The following is a 25,740-nucleotide window of genomic DNA, read 5'->3' on the forward strand; positions in this document are numbered from 1 at the left end:
CAGATGTTAATGATTTATTGGATATGGCTTCTCGGTTGTTAAATCTTATTGGATCTTCTTAAAAACAACAAGATATTTGAAGGAAAGAAATCAAGAAACTAAAGTTATGAAAACGGTTACTCAAGGTTTGCATTATAGTAAATTAATTGACTATTTAGTTATTTGTAAATACTTTATGTTGTTTATGCTACTTAATTCTATATATGGTATACTTTAGGTGAGCTTGACAATTGCACCTATTTGAATCAAGAAGTAGGTATTAAACGATCATCTAATAATTGATGGGGGTTCTCTTTTTTAATATTTATTAAATATGTAAGCTTCCATTTGTGATTTACTTCAAGACCTTTGTAAAGATAACGATGATCTTGATCGTAAAGCTAAAACAATTTGCATATTAAAGTCATAAAAAGCGTTTGGTTATGTTTTTCATCTATACTTGATGATTGATATCTTGGGAGTCACATATCATTTAAATAGAACACTACAAAGAAAATATCAAGATATTATAAATGTCATGAATCTAGTAAGTAACTTTAAGAAACAATTCAAGAAATAAGAAATTAATGATGTAGGATAGATACCGCTTTTAAGGAAGTTTACTTTGTTTTGTGGTAAAAATAAAGTTCAAGTCGTGGATATGGAAGTTGCATAATATAATGAAATCGTTAAAGAGGTTCTCATGTTAGTAATCTTTGGTAATATCCACCTCGAGGTTGATTTATTTATTTATTGTTCTTTTATTAGTTATTAATATATAAAACATTCTTTTTTATCTAAATGTTAACAATTTATACTACTATCATGTTGAATTATTTAAGATGTTAATTTCTATGCAACTTCAAGAGCTAAAATACTGATTTAAGTGAAGTCAACACAAATTTACTTATTTGTAATGTTTGTTTATGTCCTTAAGTGAAGTCAACACAAATTTACTTATTTGTAATGTTTGTTTATATCCAAGTGAGTCTTTCAAAGTCTTTAGTTTGGATAAAATGAAGAAAAATGCTACACTTTAGTGGAAAGAGTTCCAACAAAATATGATCTTCGAGTTCTTGAAATAGAACTTGAAAATTACATAAGGATGAGAATATGTACGAGCATTGCAGACATTACCAAAAAGGTGGTCGAAGGAAACAAGAAAAAAATATTTTCTAAGATTTATCTTCTATTGAAACTTGCATTGATCTTACAAGTATGGATCACATATTTTGAGCAACAAAATCAATAATAATTAATATACACAGCAAAATGAATGATCAATTTGGGTGACAGTTTAGTGTGGTTTATCAAAAAATAAATGTTTTAAAAAATATCATGATACAATTATAAAAATATGTTAAGATATAAGACTTACTTGAGCCATTACTTGAGCCAAATTGTAAGAACTTAAATATGAATTATGTTTAAAGATTTGAAGTAATAGGACCCGATTCACAACTAGAATTTTTTACTCTTTTATTTTTTTTTTAGTTTCAATTATTTAAGGAATCAATTGGCCGGTTTTCCATTCCAGACTTGCCAGTGATAGTAAAGAGTTAATGGTGGTTATTATGAAAATAAAGTTCGGAATTTATGCTGTTTTATTGGAAAGATTTTAAAAACAATTGTTAAACCAAAAACGTATAAAATATATATATATATATATATATATATATATATATATATATATATATATATATATATATATATATATAATCACTTGTATATAAACTGTTGTCAAATATTAACTGGTAAAGAAAACAAACGCATATAAAAATAACAATGTAACGACAGAGATTCTGAAGGTGGGAGAAAGACAAATGAGAAAATACCTGGTGCTAACAGTTGTGGCATTCCGGGTTGCCTCCTTATTCTATTACTCTTAATTTTTAATTCATTTAATTTAATATAATTAATAGTATTTCAAACCTTCATGCCTCTTTTTCCAACTTCACCTTTTTGAAAATCCAGTGATCATTCTCTTTAATCCTCATCTTTCTTCTCCATCAAACAACACCCCCCCACACCCCCTCTCTCTGTCTGTATATCTATATTTATATATCCGTTGATATATTATTATCATCATCATCATCATCATGTACCCTAAAGGCATGGGTATATGAGAATAAAGAGATAAAACCAAACATCAACAACTCCACTTTGATCGAAGCAGAATTAGAAGCTAAAGGTATCACCAAGAACCCTAATAATTACAATGGGAAGAGCACCTTGCTGTGACAAAGCCAACGTCAAAAGAGGACCTTGGTCACCTGAAGAAGATGCCAAACTCAAGTCTTACATTGAAGAACATGGCACCGGAGGCAACTGGATTGCTCTACCTCACAAAATCGGTAACCCTTTTCCACCTTCTTCAATCATTACATAAAATAACACCCAAAAAAGAAGCTGATCTAATCAATCTTGTATATGTTTTAACGTTTCATACTACAAGATAACTACTATCTTGATCAAACTTTAACAATATTATTATATATATATTCAGTAGTTCTAATTATTTGACCAGGACTCAAAAGGTGTGGCAAGAGTTGTCGCCTTAGATGGTTAAATTATCTTCGCCCAAACATAAAGCATGGATCTTTTTCCGAAGAAGAAGATCACATCATTTGCACCTTATATCTTAGTATTGGAAGCCGGTAATATACCGATGAATACTCAACTTTCTTTTGAAACATGATTCATTACTTTTGTGTCAAGAACATGGTTGTAAATTGTTAATTTGTTTTGAAGGTGGTCTATCATCGCAGCACAATTACCTGGAAGAACCGATAACGATATAAAAAACTACTGGAACACGAGGCTAAAGAAAAAGCTTTTGGGAAAGCAGCGTAAAGATCAACAATCGTCAAAGAAAGGTGGACAAGTCAAGCAAGAAATGAAGAGAGAGGTGTTTGAGGATTTAAAGGCGCCATCTTTATGCATGAGCATGAATCTTTATCAATCATACTGGCCTTCAGAATTCCCATTGTTTCTCACAAACCCTGATCAACTTCATCAAGATCAACTTCATGTCAAAAACCATGTTCCCAATTTCAACCAATACCCTTTTGACACAACCTCAAACCAAGCCGAAATGTTCAACCAGAACTGTGAAAAACCTATCTCTACTTCCGCTTATCATCCCCAAATGGCAAACACACACTATTATCCAAATGGGGATGGCGTAAACTTGTTTCAAGAATTTAACAATTACCCGTATGAGATCAATGAATTGGATTATAACGCCACGCAATTAGACCAGTTTGATGGGTTGGTAGGAGGTTTGGATAACCTCATTAATGGAAGCAATTGTACAAGTTCTTCTGCAGAAAGTACTCCTAGTTGGGGTGATTCTCTTGTATGCGCTCCTCCTCAAATGGGTTATGAAGATTGCCGACGTGAGCTACTGCAAAGTTGTCATCGTGAGCAGCAGCCTAATCGGTTTCAGTAAGACTTTAGGGAGGGTACAAATTAGCATGCGGTAAGTGTTGACATCGAATCTATTTGAGGACAAATCGTTGTGGCATTTTCATGGGGTATTTATTTAATTTGTTTTTCTTAATTCACTATCACTTTCATTCTGATTTACTGAGATTTCTTAGTTTATCCATTACACTCATGCAAACGTTGTTTTCTTGTACGCTACTTTCATTATCCTCACGTTATATATTTTATATGTAATATACAAGTAGATTGATTCATACTTTACCTGGTAGAATTATTGAGTGGGATTGCATGGAAATAGACTAGAACATAGGAATTTTAGAAGGATATATCCGACTAAACATACGAATGTATAAAGATCATACTAAAATCGTTTGTCTCCAGCTTTTATGTATACTTTTGTTGACAACATTTAGTTAACGTGTTGGTTATGGTTGCATGAATAATAATTTAGAATTAGGTGCATAATACACCATAAATTTTTATAATGATATGTTATTTCTCAAATAATAGAAAAACTAGAAGGCAACGTGTTGCGATGATTATAGAATAATGAAATTGTTAGTTATTTTATTAGTTATCGTTCTTCATCATCATCATTTTGCACCAATTAAGCATGGAATTAACTTCATTTTATATGAACAAGAACTACAAAATAAAAACGCTCCAAAATGATTAATGCACACTTAATTATATATATGTAGATATAGATATACGGAAAAATAAAGTATTTGTAACCAAGAAATTTTTGGAATTAGTTAGTATCATAATTAATTTGTAACACATTATTGACAACTATTTCTTAATCTTCTTCTTTGAGAAATTTGTGACGCCTTGATGGGCACGTAGGGTAACTAAAGAAATGGCTGCATTCTTTTATATTTATCTGCATGGCTGTATACACCTAGAAGGAGCACTAGTCATTCCCCACATGTACACATAGTCAGTCAAATTCATGCATATTGCCTACTTTTATTTCTCTACCCATTTCTCAGATTTGGAATTTCCATGTTTTCATATTAATTTGCATTGCATAATATACATGTTTTTATCACAAAAGAAAAATATCGATCAATCCATTATTCAACGATATGGATGTAAAATATTTGCTTGTGCATCAAATATATATGTCGTATTTGATTATACTCAACTATATGAAAATTAAAAATCTCGTTTTGAGTGAAATGTACGACAATTTACGAGATTTATAAAAGATAATCAAATGAATAGTGAATACTAAATACAGATTAACTATATCCAAATTAAACCTTTTAGATGTTAGGCAAATTAAAGATTCCCCTTATATGTACAATCTTTTGTTCCCGAACAACCATTATGAGAAAATTTAATCAAAATGATTTCTATCTAACAAAATCTATACAAGTAACGATAACAACTTTCATTTACAACACGAGTCAACTTCATATGCTTTTTCGTCTCAAGCAAGAGCTTGTTTTCAACTCTTTGCTTTAACATAAATTATTGGTATTATTTAATTACCTTTAATTCATTTCTTAAGCATGGAAAAAGGTCTCGCAATTTAGTTGTACTTGGTATGTAAAGAAATGTTTGAAAAGTTCTTTATAAAGTAGATTATTTATAGGTATATGAAAAGTCCAGAATTTCAACTAGTGGGTAATTGAATGGCAAGTACAACATCAACTTCTTTGTGATTTTATGCTAAAATGACATCTCAAAAATTAACTTTATAAATGTTTGGCAAACTTTATGAGACAAGATTGGTCCCAGTAAACAAATTTTCAAAAGGAAACAGTCACAAGCTTGCAAGTGTTAACCCATGGCACTAGATATGGACTTGGTCATGTAGGTACCAGTAGAAACTGTATATAACAATCATATGTTTCCATTGATTGATCTTTTCAGAGTTTTTATTAGCCACGTTCGTGACCAGTATTAAAAAGTTATAGTGCATGGCTCTTGATCTTCCGGCCATGGGTTTGGCAACTAGGTTGTATATTTAACTAACCTACGTTGGCCTTTTGCTGTACTGATTAGTAATCAATAAAATACTTTTAATATGTGTACAATATATAGTTAGGAATATATAAAAGTATGTTTGAAGTTAAGTAGGGTAATTTATATTTGTTAAAATATGGCTCAATTAGGAACATCATGGATGTGATCCAATCCATGTGATATCATATGTAATATTGTGTGAGGTCAATAAAGTGGCTGGGGATAGTGGAGCACAAGATCAATAATATAATGATCATGAGCTCAACAATATGGACCAAGTCAAGTGTTTGCTCAGTCAATATATACGTTCATGAAGGCTTTTTAAAAGCAAAAGAAAGAAAAACAATTCAGTTCTTGTTATACAGAGAACTCAAAGGATATGCATGTAATCGTACAAATAGAATATGTATGTCGATATTCATGTTGTAATTTTTTTAACAACATATAACTATTATTAATGAACACTAGCGAGATGTTACACGGTCAAAATTGGAGAAAATAGAAACTATTACAACTTTTTGGACACCAAAAGATAAACCTGCACAACACAAACTTTAATGAAACAATCCGATTGCTATAGGAAACTTGTTGCTGAATACTTTTCTTGTTGTATATCTTAGCGTATATGTTATTAACCCGCATGTTTATGAACAATTTAGGTTCTAGCCATTATGGTTCTGTTTTGCTCGTATTTATTCTTCGTTTTTTTCTTTGTAGTCTTTTATGCTTTTTAAGAGAACCTTGTAATTTCTTTCTATTATAATCATATGACAATATTATCATGATATTAAAACCGATGTTTGATATGTTGTTAGAATGTTTTGTAGCAGTCATCTTGGTTACTGTTAGTTCGTTGTTGATGTTCATTTGTTTGTTGGTATTCATTGTCGTTGTTGTTCGATCGTTTGTTGTTCGATTGATTGCTTCCACTAGTTTGTTGCTCTTCTTATTCTCACATTGTTTATCTATTGTTGTGGTTATTTATTCATTGCCAACATGATTGACAAGGATGATTTCATTCAATCAATCAGTACTCATTTAGATGGAAAGAATTATACGTATTGGAGTTATGCTATGAAGAAGTTCCTTTGTGGAAAGAATATGTAAGGCTGTGTCACTGGGACAAAAGCCAAACCCTTGTTGCCTCAAGCACTGAATTTCGATTTTTTGCTTGATGTTTGGGAGGCGGATAACTCCAAGGTCATTACTTGGATTAACAATTCTATTACTCGGTCTACTTATATTCAGTTTGCTAAATATGACACAATAGAGGAAGTTTGGAATCACTTGGAGAGATTGTATACTAAGTCCAAGTTTGCTAACCAATATTAGTTAGAATATAATATTTGTACCCTTTAACAAAATGACCAGAGTAGTCAAGATTTCTATGTTGTTGTGTCTAATTTTTCGGATAAACTAGCTTTTACTGAATACAAAGAGTTAAAAGATTTTTAGCCTTGTCTTGCTAAGAGGGAAGAACCGTAACACCCATTTTATTTAATAAATAAATAGACGAATTAATAAAAGAATAATAGTCCTAAAAGCGGAATAGTGTAGTAAGGAGTTAGTTTTGGGGGTTAAAAAGTTATAATTGAAAATTTTAGGGGTTAAATGGTAAATTTCGGACTCAATTTGTAAACAGTCTTGAACGTTGGGGTTAAAAGGGTAACATATGGACTTTATTTGAGAATAATTTGTAAATGAGGGGCTGAATGGTAACTGTGCGACTAAATATGAAAGGAATTATGTGATCAGGGGTGGGAAGAGTAAATTATGGCCTTGGTTTGAAAGAAAAAGAGAAAAGGAGGGCCGATCTTGGCATTATGGAGAAAAGTTTGAGGAGTGTCGGCTATATAACGGTTTCATTGCCTAACCCTAACCCTAATAGAAGCAATCAGCTATCAACTTCACCATCCTCATTCGCTCCTCCAACCGTCGTCCATTTCGCTAACAAGAGCCACCTCTCCATCTTCTTCTACCGTTGCACGGTCGCCGTTGATCATATTGAGTGTTTGTTACGGCTGGTGCTCCTTCCCGGTTGCCTTGCGCCACCACGAGAAGTGCTTGTGACAGGAGTGCATTTCAACATCGAGCTCGCGAAGACTACGGTTCTGTGGACATATGTTGTTGGGTAAGGACTCAAGGAAACTCGTCACCACCGTTCAGGTGTGTTTCTTTTTTTCTCAGACCCTGTGGTTGCGTGTTTTGGTGTTGTTGATCAGGCGGGGGTGTGCTTTTGGATGGAAACCATGGAAAAACCACCATAGTTGCCACGCTCTACCACCACCGGCTACCACAAGGTGGTTGTGTGTGGGTTAGCTTAGCTTAGTGTTTGCATGTGTGTGCTAGTCGGGTTTTTGTGTTATATGATGTAATCGATAAACAAATAATGGAAAGAAATCTCATAACCACCACCGTGAGGTGGTGCCTGGCACTCCCTGCCGCCGTGTCGGGTGGCGGTGTGCCTCTTTTGTATTGTGACTCGTTTGGTATGTGTCACACCCCGACCAATGGCAGAAACGTCAGGGTTACAACTTAAACATTTGGATCATAGTCAACAACATATAAAGAAATAATAACAGAATTTACTTAATATTACATTCTTCCTAAGTCTAAATATGAAAAAAAAAAAAAAAAAAAAAAAAAAAAAAAAAACATCGTTTAATACTCCATAAGTGTTATACGTAGATTTCAATTTCTTACAACATATATGAGACAAAAGGCTACCATAGAGCCAACAATATATTTTCAACGTCAAACCCATCATCCTCACACATGTTGAGACTTCTTCTAGCCACCTTGAACACCTAGAGACAGATACATTCTGAAAATACAAAAATACGTCAGCAATAATGTTGGTGAGCTTTATAGGTTTTCTTTTGAGTCCGAAGGATTTTATAATTCAAGGTAATGTTTCCAAAGAGTGATAAATTATAACGCATATTTTAATATTCAACCCCCTTTTTATATGATAAAGTTTAGTCAATTTCATGACAATTTTTATTATCTGGATCTTATCCGTTTACGAAAAGTTATGTCGTAAGGAGAGGTAGATAACGCCCTAACACTCGACACTCTTGGTCCATAATTGGGAGAATCGACTCAATCTAGACCTATATTTCTTTGAAAAAAAACTTTAATATAACAATTTGTCTATAACTGACACTACACGTCTCTCCTCCACAAGTCGGATGACACAATGTAAAAATGGATTAACGGTGATAGGGTGGGTTTCGATCTAAGATTTTGTCCTTATGAAAGAAATTACGCCCACACAACACTCTCCCTTTTACCCCCTTTCGATATATTGGGTTTCGATCTGGGATTTTATCCTTGTGTAAGAAATTACGCCCACACAACACTCTCCCTTTTACCCCCCCCCCCCCCCCCCCCCCCGCGGGCTCTGCTATTCAGAAATAGACAAACTATTTCAACAGAGAAGAACTTTGAGATCAACTCAAGTCTTAAACACTCAAACTTAACTTGGTTATTTCATATGGGCGAAAGCCCTATTAATAGGATCGAAGGAGCCGGTTACATAATTGGGTTGCAATCGTTTGATTGCAAAACAACACACATATTTACATTATAGCCCCATAGACTGTTGAGGGTTACACACTTTATGTTACATTACAAATAATACAACTGACACTTAATAATTATTCTACCGACACTTAATAATTATCATTCGATATATTGTGTTTCGATCTAGGATTTCTCCTAATGAAAGAAATTATGCCCACACAAAACTCTTCCTTTTACCCCCTTTCGATATATTGGGTTTCGATCCAGGATTTTGTGCTTATGAAAGAAATTACGCCCACACAACACTCTCCCTTTTACCCCCGTTCGATATATTCCTCCCCTAAACAAACACGAGATACACAATCCACGAACATCCATGATGACAATTCTCTGCCCTATAAAATCTGTCACTACAAATGATCACCAACGCGACTCTAACTTATTAAGATTTTTAAAGTTTAGTGAGTTTAGTTAAATATTAAATTTTAACTTTTAGTTTAATGAATGAGATGGTAGCAAGTTGAGTAGTTTCAATCTACAATCCAATAAGAAGGACGTTCCGTTGGAGTAGTCGAGTATTTTTGTATTTTTAATATTTACTTAATGTTGAAAACGTATTATTTTCGTTTGTAAGTAATCTTTAGTCTTAAAAATACATACACATTACTTATCGACGAGATTTCGTATCATAACATAGTATATAACTACTTGTGGTTAATTCTGTTACTCTTGATATCATTTTATAATTTATTTATATATTATTATTTTATCATCTCGTTTAATGTTTTTCATATTAATACTTCATGAAAAATAAGCTTAATTCCTTAATATACACAAGCCGTATAGTTATACCTATCATGTCAAGTTAAAAATGTTTGTTTATCATAATTTCGATGTAAGTTCTTAACGACATTTTTATTTGTTCTGAAAAATACTATAACACTAGATTACTCTTTATCTAACATTTTTGTTTACGCAAGTGCTTGTAAATATATCTAACATTTTATAAAATTCTTGTGTATGTCAACTACTAATCACCACCTTTTTAACAAACTTTATTTATAAAAATAGTACTTATAATAAGCATAGACTTTAATAGTTTTTGTATGTAGTATTAAGTTTGCATGCATATAACATATAAATTTTTTAACCATCATCTTATATCGAAATACTTATGTATGTATCTCCCCCCAAAACAAGTAAAAATGAAAAAATGGGGCCATAAAGACTCACATTTGCAGTGTGATTCTCGAGTTTAGACGGGAGGATTGGGTGAGGTTTGTGCTTCGTTTAAGACCCGATACCTTCACCGACAATAAACAACTCTAGTTTCAGATTATGAAACTTCACCGGTGTGTTTAAAACAACAAGTATTTCAATCTATTAAAGTGAAATAAACTAACCCAAAAACACTACAGGAGCTGTTGACAGAAAAATGGTTTGTCGCGGCATGTTTCCGGCATCTTTCTCGCCCCCTTTCCTTCCTGTTTTCGTAGCAGCTCTTGGGGGGAATAATTAGCAGCAACAAGATCTTTCCAGGAAGGGTGTTTGGCTGTCTCGAAGTTTGGTTAAGCAGGGAAGACTTTTGAGTGGCTGCTGCCTCTTTTCTTGCTGGTAAACAAACCGACAAACACTTCCAGTGGAAGTGTTCATTGATGAATACGAATTTAGGCTAGAAAATATGGAGAGAAAAAGGTTTGAAGGGTGATTTTAGGCTGCCATTTCCAGCCATGAAGAGTCCTTTTATAGTTCTAAATTGTTGGCCATCATTAAGTGGGTGGTACTTTTGTTCATTGCTTAAAGTTATTGTCTTTCCCATTTGCATTTAGACCTAGTACCATTTGTGCAAAATTTTTATGGCTTAGAGTAAAGAAGGGAAAGAAAATGTGGGGTTGTTTGAGGTAGGGTGTAAGAGTTTTCAATTTCCATGTACTTTGGGTTGATACTTGCAAGCAACACTCTTAAATGAGTGTACTTACTCATAAAGGGTAATAATATGAATACGTGGTTGGAAGATTTTAACACTCCAAGAGAAAAGAGATAGACCCTTAAGAGTTGACTTTGGCATTCAAAGCTTGTCTTAGATATTTTTAAAGTGGATTGTATGTACTAGCTCTTAAATGGGTGTAGTGCGACAAAAATGAACTTTTGGGTTTTTATGGGGTAAATCTAAAGATATACCCATATATACACACCTCATGTTCAAATTTATTTTTTTATATTTTCTTGTCATCTAATAATAAAGTTCATTATTATTACATAATATAATTGCTTAAACTTAGACATTTTTCTAAATAAACCCTTTTCACTACACAAATATAATTGTATATATCTTATTGATTTTATTAGCATATAACTAGTCACATTCCTATCATAATATGTATTAAACGATTCTTATTGTTAAAAATATATACTTATTTTTTTAAGAACATCGTACACTAAGTCCTCCGTCATAATTAGTTATGGTCGTCATCCGGCAGACCTCGAACTAATTTTTATAATTGTTACATTCTCCTTCCGTTAAAAGAATTTCGTCCGAAAATTCAATTTATAGGTGTATCAGTGTTAAACAATTACGGGTATTTCTTCTTCATTGTTTCCTCTCTTTCCCATGTGAACTCTGGTCCCCTTTTTGAGTTCCAATGCAATTTCACGTTAGGGATGCGACTTTGTCTCAGTTTCTTGATTTCACGGTCCATAATCTCAACTGCTTCTTCAATAAAGTGTAGATCTATGGTTAGCTCAAGTTCGTCGAGAGGGATGAAAAGAGTGTCATCCGCCAGACACTTTTTAAAATTTGAGACATGAAAGCCATTCTATACTTTTTCCAATTCTTGAGCCAATTGGAGGCAATAAGCAATAGGCCCAACTCTTTCATGAATTTCGAAGGGACAAATGTACCATGGGTTTAATTTTTCCTTCTTTCTGAATCTAATCATCCATTTCCAACGTGATACTTTTAACATAACTCTATCGCCTACATGGAATTCCAAGGGTTTACGTCTTATGTCCGCATAATTTTTCTTCCGACTACGTGTGCCCTTCATCGCTCTTTGATTTGCACAATTTTCTCGGTCGTCTCGTGGATTATTTCGGGTCTGGTCCGTAGAGTATCTCCAAAATGCCTCCTGGCTAGTTGTGTAGGATTTCGTCCTAATGAAAGAAATTACGCCCACATAAAACTCTCCCTTTTACCCCCTTTCGATATATTGGCTTTCAATCCAGGATATTTTCCTTATGAAAGAAATTACACCCACGCAACACTCTCCCTTTTACACCCATTCGATATATTTCTCCCATAAACAAACACGGGATACACAATCCACGAATATCCATGATGACAATTCTATGTCCTATAAAATCTGTCGCTACAAATGATCGTCAACGCGACTCTTAACTTATTAAGATTTTTAAAGTTTAGTGAGTTTAGTTAAATATTAAATTTTAACTATTAGATCAATAAATGAGATGGTAGCAAGTAGAGTAGTTTCAATCTACAATCCAATAAGAAGTACGTTCTGTTGGCGTAGTGAAGTAACTCGTACGTGTAGGTCTTATGCCGGTTGACCGGTTGTCACTTTAATCGAATATTTTTGTATTTTTAATATTTGCTCAATGTTGTGTATTATTTTTGTTTGTAAGTAAACTTTAGTCTTAATAATAGATACACATTATTTATCGACGAGATTGCGTATCATAACATAATATATAACTACTTGTGGTTTATTCTCTTACTCTTGATATCATTTTATAATTCATTTATATATTATCTTCTCTTTTAATGTTTTTCATATTAATACTTGATGAAAAATAAGCTTAATTCCTTAATATACACAAGTCGTATGGTTATACCTATCATGACAAGTTCAAAATGTTCGTTTATCATGACAAGTTAAAAATGTTCATTTATCTTAACGATATTTTTATTTGTTCCGAAAAATACTATAACACTAGATTACTCTTTATCTAACATTTTTGTTTACACAAGTGCTTGTAAACATGTCTAACATTTTATAAAATTCTTGTGTATGTGAATTACGAATCACCACGTTTTTAACAATCTTTATTTGTAGAAATAGTATTTATAATAAGCAAAAACTTTAATAGTTTTTGTATATAGTATTAAGTTTGCATGCATATAACATATAAAATTTTTAACCATCATCTTATATCAAAATACTTATGTATGTATCTCCCCCCAAAGAAGTAAAAATGTAAAAATGGGGCCATAAAGACTCAAATTTGAGTGTGATTCTCGAGTTTAGACGGGAGGATTGGGTGAGGTTTGTGCTTCGTTCAAGACCCGATACCTTCACCGATAATAAACAACTCTAGTTTCAGATTATCAAACTTCTCCGGGGTATTTAAAACAACAAGTATTTCAATGTTTTAAAGTGAAATAAACTCACCCAAAACACTACAGGGGCTGTCGACATAAAAATGGTTTGCCGGGGCATGTTTCCGGCATATTTCTTGCCCCCTTTCCTTCTTGTTTTCGCAACAGCTCTTGGGGGGAATAATTGGCAGCAACAAGATCTTTCCAGGGAGGGTGTTTGGCTGTCTCGAAGGTTGGTTAATCAGGGAAGAGTTTCGAGTGATTGCTGCCTCTTTTGTCGCCAGCAAACTAGCCAATAAACACTTCTGGTAGAGGTGTTCCTTGATGAATACAGATTTAGGCTAGAAATGATGGAGAGAAAAAGGTTTGAAGGGTGATTTTGGGTTTCCATTTCCATCCATGAAGAGTCCTTTTATAGTTCTAGATTGTTGGCCAACATTAAGTGGGTGGTACTTTGGTTCATTGCTTGAAGTTATTGTCTTACCCATTTGTATTTACACCTAGTACCATTTGTGTAGAATTTTTATGGCTTAGAGGAAAGAAGGAAAAGAAAATGTGGGGTTGTTGGAGGTATGGTGTAAAAGTCTTCAATTGCCATGTACTTTGGGTTGATACTTGCAAGCAACACTCTTAAATGAGTGTACTTACTCATAAAGGGTAATAATGTAAAGAGGTGGTTGGAAGACTTTAACACTCCAAGAGAAAATAGATAGACACTTAAGAGTTGACTTTGGCATTTAAAGCTTGTCTTAGATATTTTTGAAGTGGATTGTATGTACTAGCTCTTAAATGTGTGTAGTGTGACAAAAATGGACTTTTGGGTTTTTATGGGGCTAAATCTCGAGATATACCCATATATACACACCTCATGTTCAAATTTTTTTTTTTTTTTTTTTTTTTTATATTTTCTTGTCATCTAATAATAAAGTTTATTATTATTACATAATATAATTCCTTAAACTTAGACATTTTTCTAAATAAAACCCTTTCACTACACAAATATAATTGTATATATCTTATTGATTTTATTAGCATATAACTAGTTTCATTCCAATAATAATATGTATTAAACGATTCTTATTGTTAAAAATGTATACTTATTTTTATAAGAACATTGTACACCAAGTGCTCCGTCATAATTACCTATGGTCGTTATTTGGCAGACCTCGACCTAATTTTTACGATTGTTACATTCCCCCCCCCCCCCCGGTTAATAGAATCTCGTCTCGAAATTCAATTTATAGGTGTATCAATGTCGAACAATTGGGGGTACTTATTCTTCTTTTGGTCCTCTCTTTCCCATGTGAACTTTGGTCCCCTTTTCGAGTTCCAACGCACTTTCACGATAGGGATACGACTTTGTCTCCGTTTATTGATTTCACAGTCCATAATCTCAACTGGTTCATCAATAAAGTGTAGATCAATGTTTAGCTCAAGTTCGTCGAGAGGGATGACAAGAGTGTTAACAACACTTTTTCAAATTTTGCGACATGAAATACATTGTGTACGTTTTCCAATTCTTGAGCCAATTGGAGGCGATAAGCAATAGGCCCAATTCTTTCAAGAATTTCGAAGGGACCAATGTACCGTGGGTTTAGTTTTCGCCTTTTTCCAAATCTAATCATCCTTTTCCAAGGTGATACTTTTAACATAGCTCTATTGGGTTAAGATGAGACCCTAATGGGCCTAGTGAAACCCTAATGGGCCTAATGAACCCTAATTGATCAAAGACCTAGCTATTTGGCCTATTGGGCTAAGACGATGTTGGAAATCCTAATTAGGGTTTCGAAAACCCAAATTTTGGATATATGGGCCTTCGACGTATCGGGACCCATATTTGGGCTATTGGAATGGAAATGTGAGTTACACAAAATCACATTATATGAGTTATCTACTAGAGTGATGGACTTAATTGATTAAGTCCTTAATGGGTTAAGTGAGAAAAACTTAACGTTAATTGCCTTTTTATGTGAAACCCTAATTTTGGGAATATGATCGATGTCGCACTTGAATTATTCAGTAAACTTACTATATTAATTAGTAATCAACCTAAGTCAACATTGGACTTAATGGATTAAGTCCTTAAGGGGTTAAGTAGGAAAACTTAACCCTAATCATCATTTTATGTGAAAACCCTAATATCACTTGGGCCTTGAATTGGGCCTTTCCATGGGGGAACTCACTAAGCTTTGTGCTTACGGTTTTATTTTATTGTTTTTGGTGCTTCAAATATCTTGGAAAGGAGAAGGCGTGACCGTACACACCCTTGTATTTGGGAGTTATGATTTCTAGGATACTTTAATATTAAACTGTCTTGAAAACATTTTGTAATAACTAATGGCTCTTGGATGTTTGAAAAAGTTTTAAATTGGCTTGATTTTATGGGTGTTATAAGTTTGTATTAGAGCCTTGGTTTGAGTGAATTGGAGGAACACTCGTGTGAATTCAGTCTCAAATCAAGGAAAGGATTTCAAAATGATTTTAAATCGTTTTCAAAATACTAAGGGAGGCTGCAGAGTGTACGATCAGCCGGAGTCAGTAAGTAGACCTCAAAGTACCATACAGTTATTAGATATTATGATATGTTAGAACAACATGCTAGTATTAAGCTAGGGATCTTTAGGAATTTCATGATAGAATTGCCTGATAATATGATGCTTGATAGCCTAGAGAATTACTTGTATGAAATTGACATCATTACTGTAGTTGCTTAGTATATGCATCACGGTTGTACATAATTAAGATCTTATAGCCTGAGAATGTTTGGTTCATCTCTATTTCTTGTTCCTTGTTTGGTTGTGGGCTTAGAGTAGGACCGAGTATTCGGATGTCTATGGAGTCCAACATTAAATATGGCTAGCATACACTACTGCTGCAGGGTTAGTGGAAGTTTCATGGGTGGGTTGTGTGAGGCCGGGAGGCCAGCTACAAGATATTTAGCATTCCTCTAGGAGTGAAGAGTGAGCGCTCACAATGATTATGTATAGTGTTGGGGCATTATGATGATACTTGAGACAAATATGGGTAGGTGTGAAAGGTAGCATGGGCCCGTACTACAGAAAACACAGGACCCATACGCGTAGCAAGGAAGTCACAACCCTTAGGCTTATGTTAGGAGTTGGTCCCCTATCATTATATGGATTATCAGAGATCTTTCTGGTGTCTTACCATAATGGTGGTTACAAGACGTCTTGAGACCGAATCTAGGTTAGAATCAGGAGCTAGCAGTCAAGATAGGCCAGCATTGTCAGAGGACTGTGTTAGTGAGATCATCCAGGAGGAGGTGATCGGGGTTGTCCGGGGACACTTTTCGGAGATGTTTGGGTTAATTAAGACCACCATGGTTGAGAATTTCGACGAGCGCTATGCATCCATTGCCGAGACATTTGTCGAGGAACTATAACAGTTGTAATGATGGCAAGGGGAGGAGTGAGCCGGCTTGTGACCCTATGATTAGGTTGTATTCCAGATCGGGGTAAGCTAGTTGCAAGGGTTAGTGATAGTATTTCAGTGCTGGTGAGTCGATGTGCCATGAGTATCTTGTGAGGTGCACACAATTACCGTCCCTACTCATAGGAGCTAAGATCCGATTCGCCTCGGATCTCTTGTATCGGGCGGTAAGGATTAATTGTGCGATTTATTGCACTTTTAGGATTGGAGACTATATCTTGGGAGTAGTTTGTAGCCCGGTATAGGGCAGAGGTAGCTTCAGCTACAACCATTCACATGTGGACGACTAAGCTGGTGAGTGAGTCAGGGTGCGATACCCTGAATGATATGATTTTTAGAGTCCGAGAGCGGGATATTTGTTTAGAGCACCTTGGGAAGAGGGGTATTAGGTAGGAGGCATGTGAACAGGGTCCCACAAGATGGTTATTCAGAATTGTTAGGATTCAGTGCTTTTAGTAACCATTATTGATTGGCGGATGAGAGCACCAAGGGAAGTAGCTCGTTGTTGAGGTATTAGTTGGACTACCTATCTTTAGTTCTTCAAGATTTGAGTGTGAGATCATTCAAGCATTAGAGAATGTCGGTTTCACTGGGATGCTGGAAGTGTTCAACTAGTTTTTAGAAGTTTGTGATCACTAGGGATTGGCTGGTAATGGAGAATTATTTGGAAAGAGTTGGTTGTCATCAGATCGATCGTTTGAAAGCGAGGGCGATTGGGAATTCTCCAACTTTCATGTATTGTGAAGACTTAGTCGGATCTAAATGGGGGAGAATTATCCTGAGATTCAGAAGCAGGAGGTGTTTTGAAAATAGGATAAGTTTCTCATCGTTTTCAGGAAGGAAGACAACCCACATGGCTGTTTGGTTCGAGGGTTGTGCAAGTTGGGAGTTTCTTAAAACTCTCCAGCATGTGAATCACATCTTCTCGGTGCTTAATAGCAGAATTCTGGGTATTAGGTTGGGATTCTAGCCATGAATTAAGTACAGTTGTGTCTTAGGTCAAGTACATGTTCAACCGGTATGGAAAGTGTTGTAAGACTGTGGGGTAGTTGTTGCATTCACTAGCGATCAGGTAGTATGGAAAGTGTCGTAAGACTGTGGGGATAGCCGTAGCATACACTAGCAGTAGCTAGTGATAGAAGTGTTGTAAGTCTGTGGGTGTAGCCGTAGCATTCAGAAGGTTAGCAAATAGTGCTAGAGTGATTTAAGTTTGTGGGTGTAGCTGTAACATTCAGTAGGTTGGTAGATAGCATTAGCACGTTGTTAAGACGCGGAAGGAACAATAGTACCCACCAGTTCGAGTGTAGCAGTGAGGATATGGAAATCCACGGATTGGTTTATCGGTTTCCCTAGAGGGATTAGACTTGGTTAAGGCAGTGATACAACTGTAGGAACATTACTACAATTATGAGATCAAGGAAGCAATGGATTGGTCAAGGTTGCTTGTGATGTAAGGCCACCATTGGTCACGTAGCAGTCACTTTTAGCCTTGGACTTGATGACGTCAGGATTCAGCATAGGTATCCGATCAGTTAGATCATGGTGACATAATAACTAGCAGCAACTAGTTCCAAAGAAGGATTTCATTTAGGAGTCGTGTGCGACGACTAAGTGGGGGTTCTTTGGCTCCGCAGTCAAGCCGAGACCCAATATTTCAGTTGATTAGCGAACGAACTGAGACCAGGTATGTCTTGTTGGATTTTCGAAAGCAGCCTTGTAGCAGCATACTGCTTCAGGCAATTCAGTGTTGGGATAGTTTCAACATTTAGGTAGTGTGAGTAGTTGTGTTTTAGGTTGCATGTACGGATGGAATAGTTGGTTGATTGGGAAGTGACAAGTCACTCACAGCGTGATCAACTTAGCCTTCACTAAGTATAAGTGATCAGCATGGTTAATTAGGCATGTGATCCATTTAATAGTGATAACCTCAAGCTATCAGTAGTTGAGTAGACAGTTGAGGGATAAACGGACTGGGCTCAATGATACTGATTTAATATGAGCGATTTGTTAGGGAGTCAGACTACCTCGTGACTGCATATTTTAGACGTAGTAGACATGATTTTGTTGCAAGGAATTCATTTATTTTCGATTTTTAGAATTCTACAAGGGATGAGTTCGATTTCCATGGAAAGGCTACGGTGTACCCAAGATTGTGGCCATGTTACTTGAGTGGTTTGGCATAAGAAATGGTAAGGAATGATTTTGAGGACGAAATCTAATTTAAGTAGGGGAGAGTTGTAACAGCTCGTTTATTTAAAAATAAATAGACGAATTAATAAATGAATAATAGCCGTAAAAGGGGAATAGTGTAGCAAGGAGTTTTTCGGGGGTTAAAAGTTATAATTGAACGTTAAGGGGGTTAAATGGTAATTTTCGGACTCAATTTGTATAGAGTTTTGAAGGTTGGGGTTAAAAGGTTAACATATGGACTTTATTTGAAAATACTTTGTAAATGAGGTGTTGAATGGTAACCGTGGGACTAAATATGAAAGGAATTATGTGAGCGAGGGTAGGAAGAGTAAATTATGGCCTTGGTTTGAAAGAAAAAGAGAAAGGGAGGGCTGATCTTGGCATTACGGTGAAACGTTTGAAGACTGTCGGGTATATAACGGTTCCATTGTCTAACCCTAACCCTAATAAAAGCAATCAGCCGTCAACTTCACCATCCTCTTGCTCTCCTCCATCCGCCACCCGATTCCTTCATGTTTTCCGGCCATATGAAGATTCGAGAAGCCACCATCGTCCATGTTGTCAACAAGAGCCACCCTCCAGCACGTCATTGTCCAGCTGCAGACGAGAACCACGAACGTACTTCATGTTCTTCTTTCCTCCTGTTTGTTACTGCTCCCAACGACCGATAGAATTGCATCATACCTCTCCACCTTCTTCTACTATTGCATAGTCTCCGTTGATCATTTTGGGAGGCTGGTGCTCCTTCTCGGTTACCTTGCGTTACCACGAGAAGCGGCTAAGATCGGGGTGCATCTCAACATCGAGCTCGCGACGACTAGGGTTCTATGGACATATGCTGGTAAGTAGGGACTCAAGGAAACTCGCCACCACCGTAAAGTGGTGGTTGTCATCGAAAACCACCGGTGATGGTCGCTGCCTGCCATCATAAAAATTCAGTTTGAGTGTGTTTCTTTCATGTTTAACCTATGTGGTTGCATATTTTGGTGCTGCTGATCAGGTGGGGGTGTGCTTTTGGATGGAAACCATGGAAAAACCAACATCGCTGCCACCCTCTACCAACAACAACCACCACAAGATGGTTGTGTGTGTGCTATTTGGGTTTTTGTGTTGTATGATGTAATAGTTAACAGAATAATGGAAAGAAATCTCATAACCACCACCGTGAGGTGGGGCCTGCCGCCCCCTACCGCCGCCGGCCATCGTGTTGGGTGGCGGTGTGCCTTGTTTGTATTGTGACTCGTTTGGTATGCTTGCACAGAATGGGGGCAATGAAACCTAATGTGCTTAGTGAAGCCTTAATTGACCTAAAAGTTCAAACATGTGACTAATGGGATTAGTGCAACCCTAATGGGCCTAATGAACCCTAATTGATCAAAATACCTAGCTATTGGTCCTATTGGGCTCAGATGAGGTTGGAAACGCTAATTAGGGTTTAGAAGACCTTAATTTTGGATATATAGGCCATGGACGTATTGGAACACACATTTGGGCCGTTGGAATGGAATTGTGGATTACACCCAATCACACCATATGACTTATATAGTAGAGTAATGGACATAATGAATTAAGTCCTTAATGGGTTAAGTGAGAAACACTGAACCTTAATTTTCATTTTATGTGAAACCCTAATTTTGGGGATTTGATTGGTACCATACTTGAATTATTCACTAAACTTACTATATTAATTAACAATCATTTGCAATCCACCTAAGTCAATATTAGACTTAATGGATTAAGTCCTTAAGCCGTTAAGTAGGTAAACTTAACCCTAATCATCATTTTATATGAAAATCCTAATTTCACTTGGGCCTTTAGTTGGGCCTTTCCATGGGGATTTGGTAATTGGTTTATTAATGGGCCATCCAAGAATAATCATATGGAGTAGAATATGTTGATGGGCTTAGGCTAAGGCCCATATAGGTGGTTGCGCCTAGTTTGGAAAATTAGGCCATAGTTTGGGCCTTAATGATTATATGATATTGGGCCATTAAAATGTCAAATGTTGGACTGGAATATATGGTATGGCCATAGAGTGAGACCATGTAAAGGTTTGGGCCCAATTTGGAAAATTAGGCCGTATGTTGGGCTTTGACTAATAGTTGACTGTCGGGCCTTTAGATTGGGCCTTGGGCTTGGATCAAGCTAAGATTGGGGTAAAGTAGTCTTTTATCCCAAGCATGAATTTTTGTTTATGTATTGGAACCCAATTATTAATATGGTGTTGATTGTTGTTGACAGCTCGGGAATCTGTCAACCAATAGCTGAAGTTTTATCTGCAGGACTTCAACAGTGTGAGGTGTGTTATCCTCACTATACATAATGGTCTAAGGCACCAAAGCCATCCCTTTTGAACTGCTATCCTGATATGTTGTATGCTCGAGTATTGTATGATCCGTTAGATCAGTATCATGGTAAATGGGATGTTATATGTTGTTATGATACGTTAGATCAGTATCCTGGTAAATAGGATGTCATATGTTGACATGATCCGTTAGATCAGTATCCTGGTAGATAGGATGTGCAATGCTGTTATGATCTGTTAGATCAGTTTTTCTATCTATAGACTGTTATGTGATTATTTGTTATATGTGCACATGTTGTTTGGCTGTTAAAGCTTATCTTCTTTGTGCGAAATCCAATAGACCTGGGCATTCCAACCTGTTGGTTGTAGGTTGTGAGTATTCCATCCCGAGGATGATTGGACTCATAGTATGTGGGCATTCCAACCATTTGGTTGTGGGCTTCGGGTATTCCATCCCGAGGATGATTGGACCCAAAGTATATTGGCATTCCAACCGGATGGTTGAGGGCCTGGGGTATTCCAACCCGATGGCTGACTGGACCTATAGTATGTTGTTTTTGATTATATGTGTATTGTTGTATGTATGGGTATTTTGGGGGAACTCACTAAGCTTTGTGCTTATGGTTTCAGGTTATTGTTTTAGGTGCTTCAGATGTCTCGGCATGGCGAAGGCATGGCCGTACACATATTCATATTTGGGACTTGTGGTTTCTGGGATACTTTGATATTAAACTATTTTGAAAACATTTTATAATAAATAGTGGCTCTTGGATGTTTGAAAAGGTTTTAAATTGGGTTGATTTTTATGGGTGTTGCATGAATAACATTTAGCTCAGTTTTTGATGGCCTCGCGTTCATATTTTCAAGGCATATGTGGAACAATTCTTCATCGTTCCCCTTCCCTCAGTGGATTCTATTGCTTATGAGCTGATTGCTAAAGAGACTCGTATCAAATCTCACGCGAATAAAGGTTTTAAATTAACCCATCACGTGACTCCTCATTTTTCATCATGTACTTCTTTATCACACATGTCCTCTATCGCTGTTAACTCTACTAGTGATACATATATACTAGTTGAGGGTGTTGGGCCACTCTCTATTTCTCGTATTCTAATCCCTTTCCTTTATAGCTTGTTAAATTAGTTTTAATTGTATGTTTCTATAACTGTAAAACTTAGATCCTAGGGTTAATATACATCTTGGGTAATTTACAAATGCTTTTGTTGCTATATCTAGTTTATAGTAACTTATAAAATCCAATAGTTGTATTAGAGCCTTTGGTTCTTGTTATATGCTTAATTGATTTGAAGGTATGGATCATAATTTATTAAATTAATAAACTAAATGTTAGTTAAAGATATGTGGATTGTATCGTATAATTTCAATAGTCTAAAATACACCCCTCTTATATTATCAAAGTCTAAAATAGAACCCCAAAATTTATATGTGTAACTACCCGAAAATCATTCCATGAACGATGTTAATTTTTAGTTACTCTGATACTAATTGTTGTAATTTTATTTTGGTTCTAAGACAATTTAATGAAATAAATTTAAGAAAAAGCATGTTAGTTAATACCAAAACTAATTAATCAATATTTAAAAGTTACAAAATTTAATTAAATGGATTGGTGATGTTATAGGGTAAATATAATTCATAAAAATGGGGTATATATGGAATTGAAGGGCTGGAACATCATTAAATGAAACTTGGAATGAATTATTATTAGGGTTATGAGTGTTCTGAATTAAATCAAGGAAGTCTAAGGGGATAAAAACGAAAAAACACATTTAACCTCGTGAATGCATTTGATTTGTCAGGAGGCTACCTTTTTTTTGTTAGCCCTTGGCTTCATGCGTTTTCTTTGAGATTTATTACATTGCAAAACTTACATTGAATCTTGCTTTAGTATATTAGTTGTGTAAATCTAGTAATTGGGTATTCTTTTGTGATTCTGTCTGTGTTATATTGGATCAACACACCAGAAGGTGATTGTGATCGTTGTAGAGTGGGGGAATTGTATGTCTGACAGGTTCTCAAAGTATTTATTGTTGCCGCCTCCACCATTGATTTGTCTTCTTTTTGTTTAATTCCTTTGTCGCCTGATTTTTATCTTTGTTATTCTCGTTTGGGACATTTTTTGTATCACGTTTGAGTTTTTTTAACATCTTGTGGTGTTTTAGGTCATTTGAACACTTGTGATATTTCTGATTGTAGCGGTTGTAAACCGGCAAAATTCTCTACTTTACTTTTCAGTAAAAATATGCCTTGTTCTACTGCTCCTTTTGATATCATTTATTCTGATGTGTTGGGTCCTACAACCATATCCATAAAATGTGGGTGAACCTATCATGTGTTTTTTATAGATGATTGTACTTGATATACATGGGTTTATCTTATGAAACGCAAATCTGATTTCTTGGCATTTACAACAATTTTAGAGCTCTTGTTAAAACTCAACATCCGGTTGTGATCAAATGCTTCAAGTGTCACTTAGGGGGTGAATATAACTTTAATAGTTTTATTTAGTTACTTGCTTCTGATGGTACCATACAGCAATCATCGTGTACTGACACTCCTCAGCAAAACGGTGTGGCAAAATGAAAACATTGTTATATTGTTGAGACTACCATCTCATTGCTCGTGTTTGTGCAGGTCCTTATTGCCTTTCGGGGAGAAGGCCTCATAACTGATGTTTATGTGATTAATCATATCCCTACTTCATTAAATTCAGTAACACTAGTACGAAAATGACATACGGTCACACATTCCAAAAAACAACCTGTCACACTTTTTATTAAAAGTGTGGCCAAAAGTAATTAAAAAAATTTACAACCTGTTTTTGGACACATTTAAATTAGTTTGTGGGGCCATTTTAATGATAATCAAAACTTTAACCACACTTAATTATACCAAATGCGACAAATATAAGTCACATTCGAACATCGAGGCCATAGGTCACAATCAGCCACAGGTATCGATTATACTGGCACGCTAAACTCCCTACTAAATATATGAGATACGATGGACCGTCTCACCCCCGATTAAAAAAAACCAATTCAGGAAAGGAGTTCACTAAAAACATACCAGCAACCACATCCGATGCTGCCCTGGCCTCCTCGACTGTAACCTGGAAGGCGTCTCCCTAAGCCCTGGGGGGTCTGCTCTACCCTTCCTCCCATCAGTAATCATTAATGTAGGCGGCGCTGGCCTAGCAGCGAGTTGTGGATAGTTGGTCTTCACATAACCAACCTGATGACAATGATAACATATCCTCATATCCGGGGCTAGGACGGACTGGTGACAGTCCCTTGCGCAATGCCCCTCCTTTCCATATTTGTGGCACCACTACTCAAATGGCGCACTCCCGAATATGCCTTCCTGCACTTCCTACTCCAGACCTAGTATCAGCGGTCTTCGACCGCTTCAGCACAAGTTGGGACTGTGTCGGGGCCTGCCTCTGCTCTTGAAGCTGTAACTCAATCTCAAGCTCGCGTCGTCTGGCGGCCTCCTGTAACTCTAGCAAAGTATCACATTGTTAGGTGGCAACAAGCTAACAGATATTGGTCTTGAGTATGACCAGATAACGTGTCATCTGAGCCTGCTCAGAAGCAAACTCCAGGAAAAACATCACCCTCTCGGTAAACATCTGGGTGATTTATGTCACCGACTCAATCCCCTGTCTCAGGTCCAAAAACTTCTAAGCTAACCATTCCTACTCAAGTCGTGGGATATAGCGAGCGCGGAATATATCCATGAACTGCTTCGTTGTAATTTCAACTCTATGATCGATAGTATAAGACCCAGTCATCAACCTCCACCAGTCCTTTGCCCTAGACCTTAGCAAGTTCGGGGCACATCTGCCCTTGTGGTCAACAGGACACGAAGATGTGAAGAAACACCCCACCACATCAAATAACCACCTGATGGCCTTGATGGGATCCTGAATCCCATCAAAAGTAGGGGGCTTCGTGTTATCGAAAACCCGGTACTGGAATGCCCTACTAGCTCCTCGCCCTGCTGATGTTACATCCGATGTAGCTGTTGCGACAGCAGTCTCAGCAAGGGTTCCATATCTGCCATCAAAATACTCCATCATAGCGGTCTTAATAGACCCAAGCATCTCATGAATCTAACCTCAGAAAATCTCGAACATCTCCTCGCAGATGATCTCCATGACATGATCCTCCGTCAACACTGGCCCATCCTAGCCGATAACCTTGGGCATTGTCGGGGCCTCCTGATCCCGATCTGGATCGAGTCACAAAATGCCTCGTAACCACCATACTGAAAATCTAAGAGGAATATATATCAGATAATCCACATAAATAATAGGAAAACAACTCCCGACTAAACTCTAGGGGTTGTGACTTCCTTGCTACACGTATACGTCCTGTGCATTGAGTAGTACGGGCCCATACTATCATACACAACTACCCATATTTGTCTCAAGTATCTCCACAACACCCTAACTATATACATATACATGGTGGTCACTCAATCCTGACTAACAGAGGAAGGCTAACAGTCTCAT

At 36.2% G+C, this 25,740-nt stretch overlaps 1 protein-coding gene across 1 annotated transcript; it reads left to right on the top strand.

Moving 5' to 3' along the window:
* Positions 1 to 1,937: 1,937 nt before the first annotated feature.
* On the top strand, positions 1,938 to 3,589 carry LOC145036987 (transcription factor MYB15-like). The gene is made up of 3 exons (XM_078985523.1): positions 1,938 to 2,333; positions 2,507 to 2,636; positions 2,731 to 3,589. The coding sequence occupies exons 1-3, from the start codon at positions 2,198 to 2,200 to the stop codon at positions 3,428 to 3,430; spliced, it is 966 nt and encodes a 321-aa protein (XP_078841649.1). The 5' UTR covers positions 1,938 to 2,197; the 3' UTR covers positions 3,431 to 3,589.
* Positions 3,590 to 25,740: the final 22,151 nt, after the last annotated feature.

This window comes from Lactuca saligna, chromosome 3, assembly GCF_052625555.1.
Source record: "Lactuca saligna cultivar CGN05327 chromosome 3, ASM5262555v1, whole genome shotgun sequence".
NCBI lineage: Eukaryota > Viridiplantae > Streptophyta > Magnoliopsida > Asterales > Asteraceae > Lactuca > Lactuca saligna.

Bases quoted from the DNA above. Each gene is read 5' to 3' on its own strand.
- LOC145036987 (XM_078985523.1), top strand. From the start codon at position 2,198: ATGGGAAGAGCACCTTGCTGTGACAAAGCCAACGTCAAAAGAGGACCT. The intron at 2,334-2,506 runs GTAACCCTTTTC...TTATTTGACCAG, and splicing joins TGCTCTACCTCACAAAATCG to GACTCAAAAGGTGTGGCAAG. The intron at 2,637-2,730 runs GTAATATACCGA...TTTGTTTTGAAG, and splicing joins TATCTTAGTATTGGAAGCCG to GTGGTCTATCATCGCAGCAC.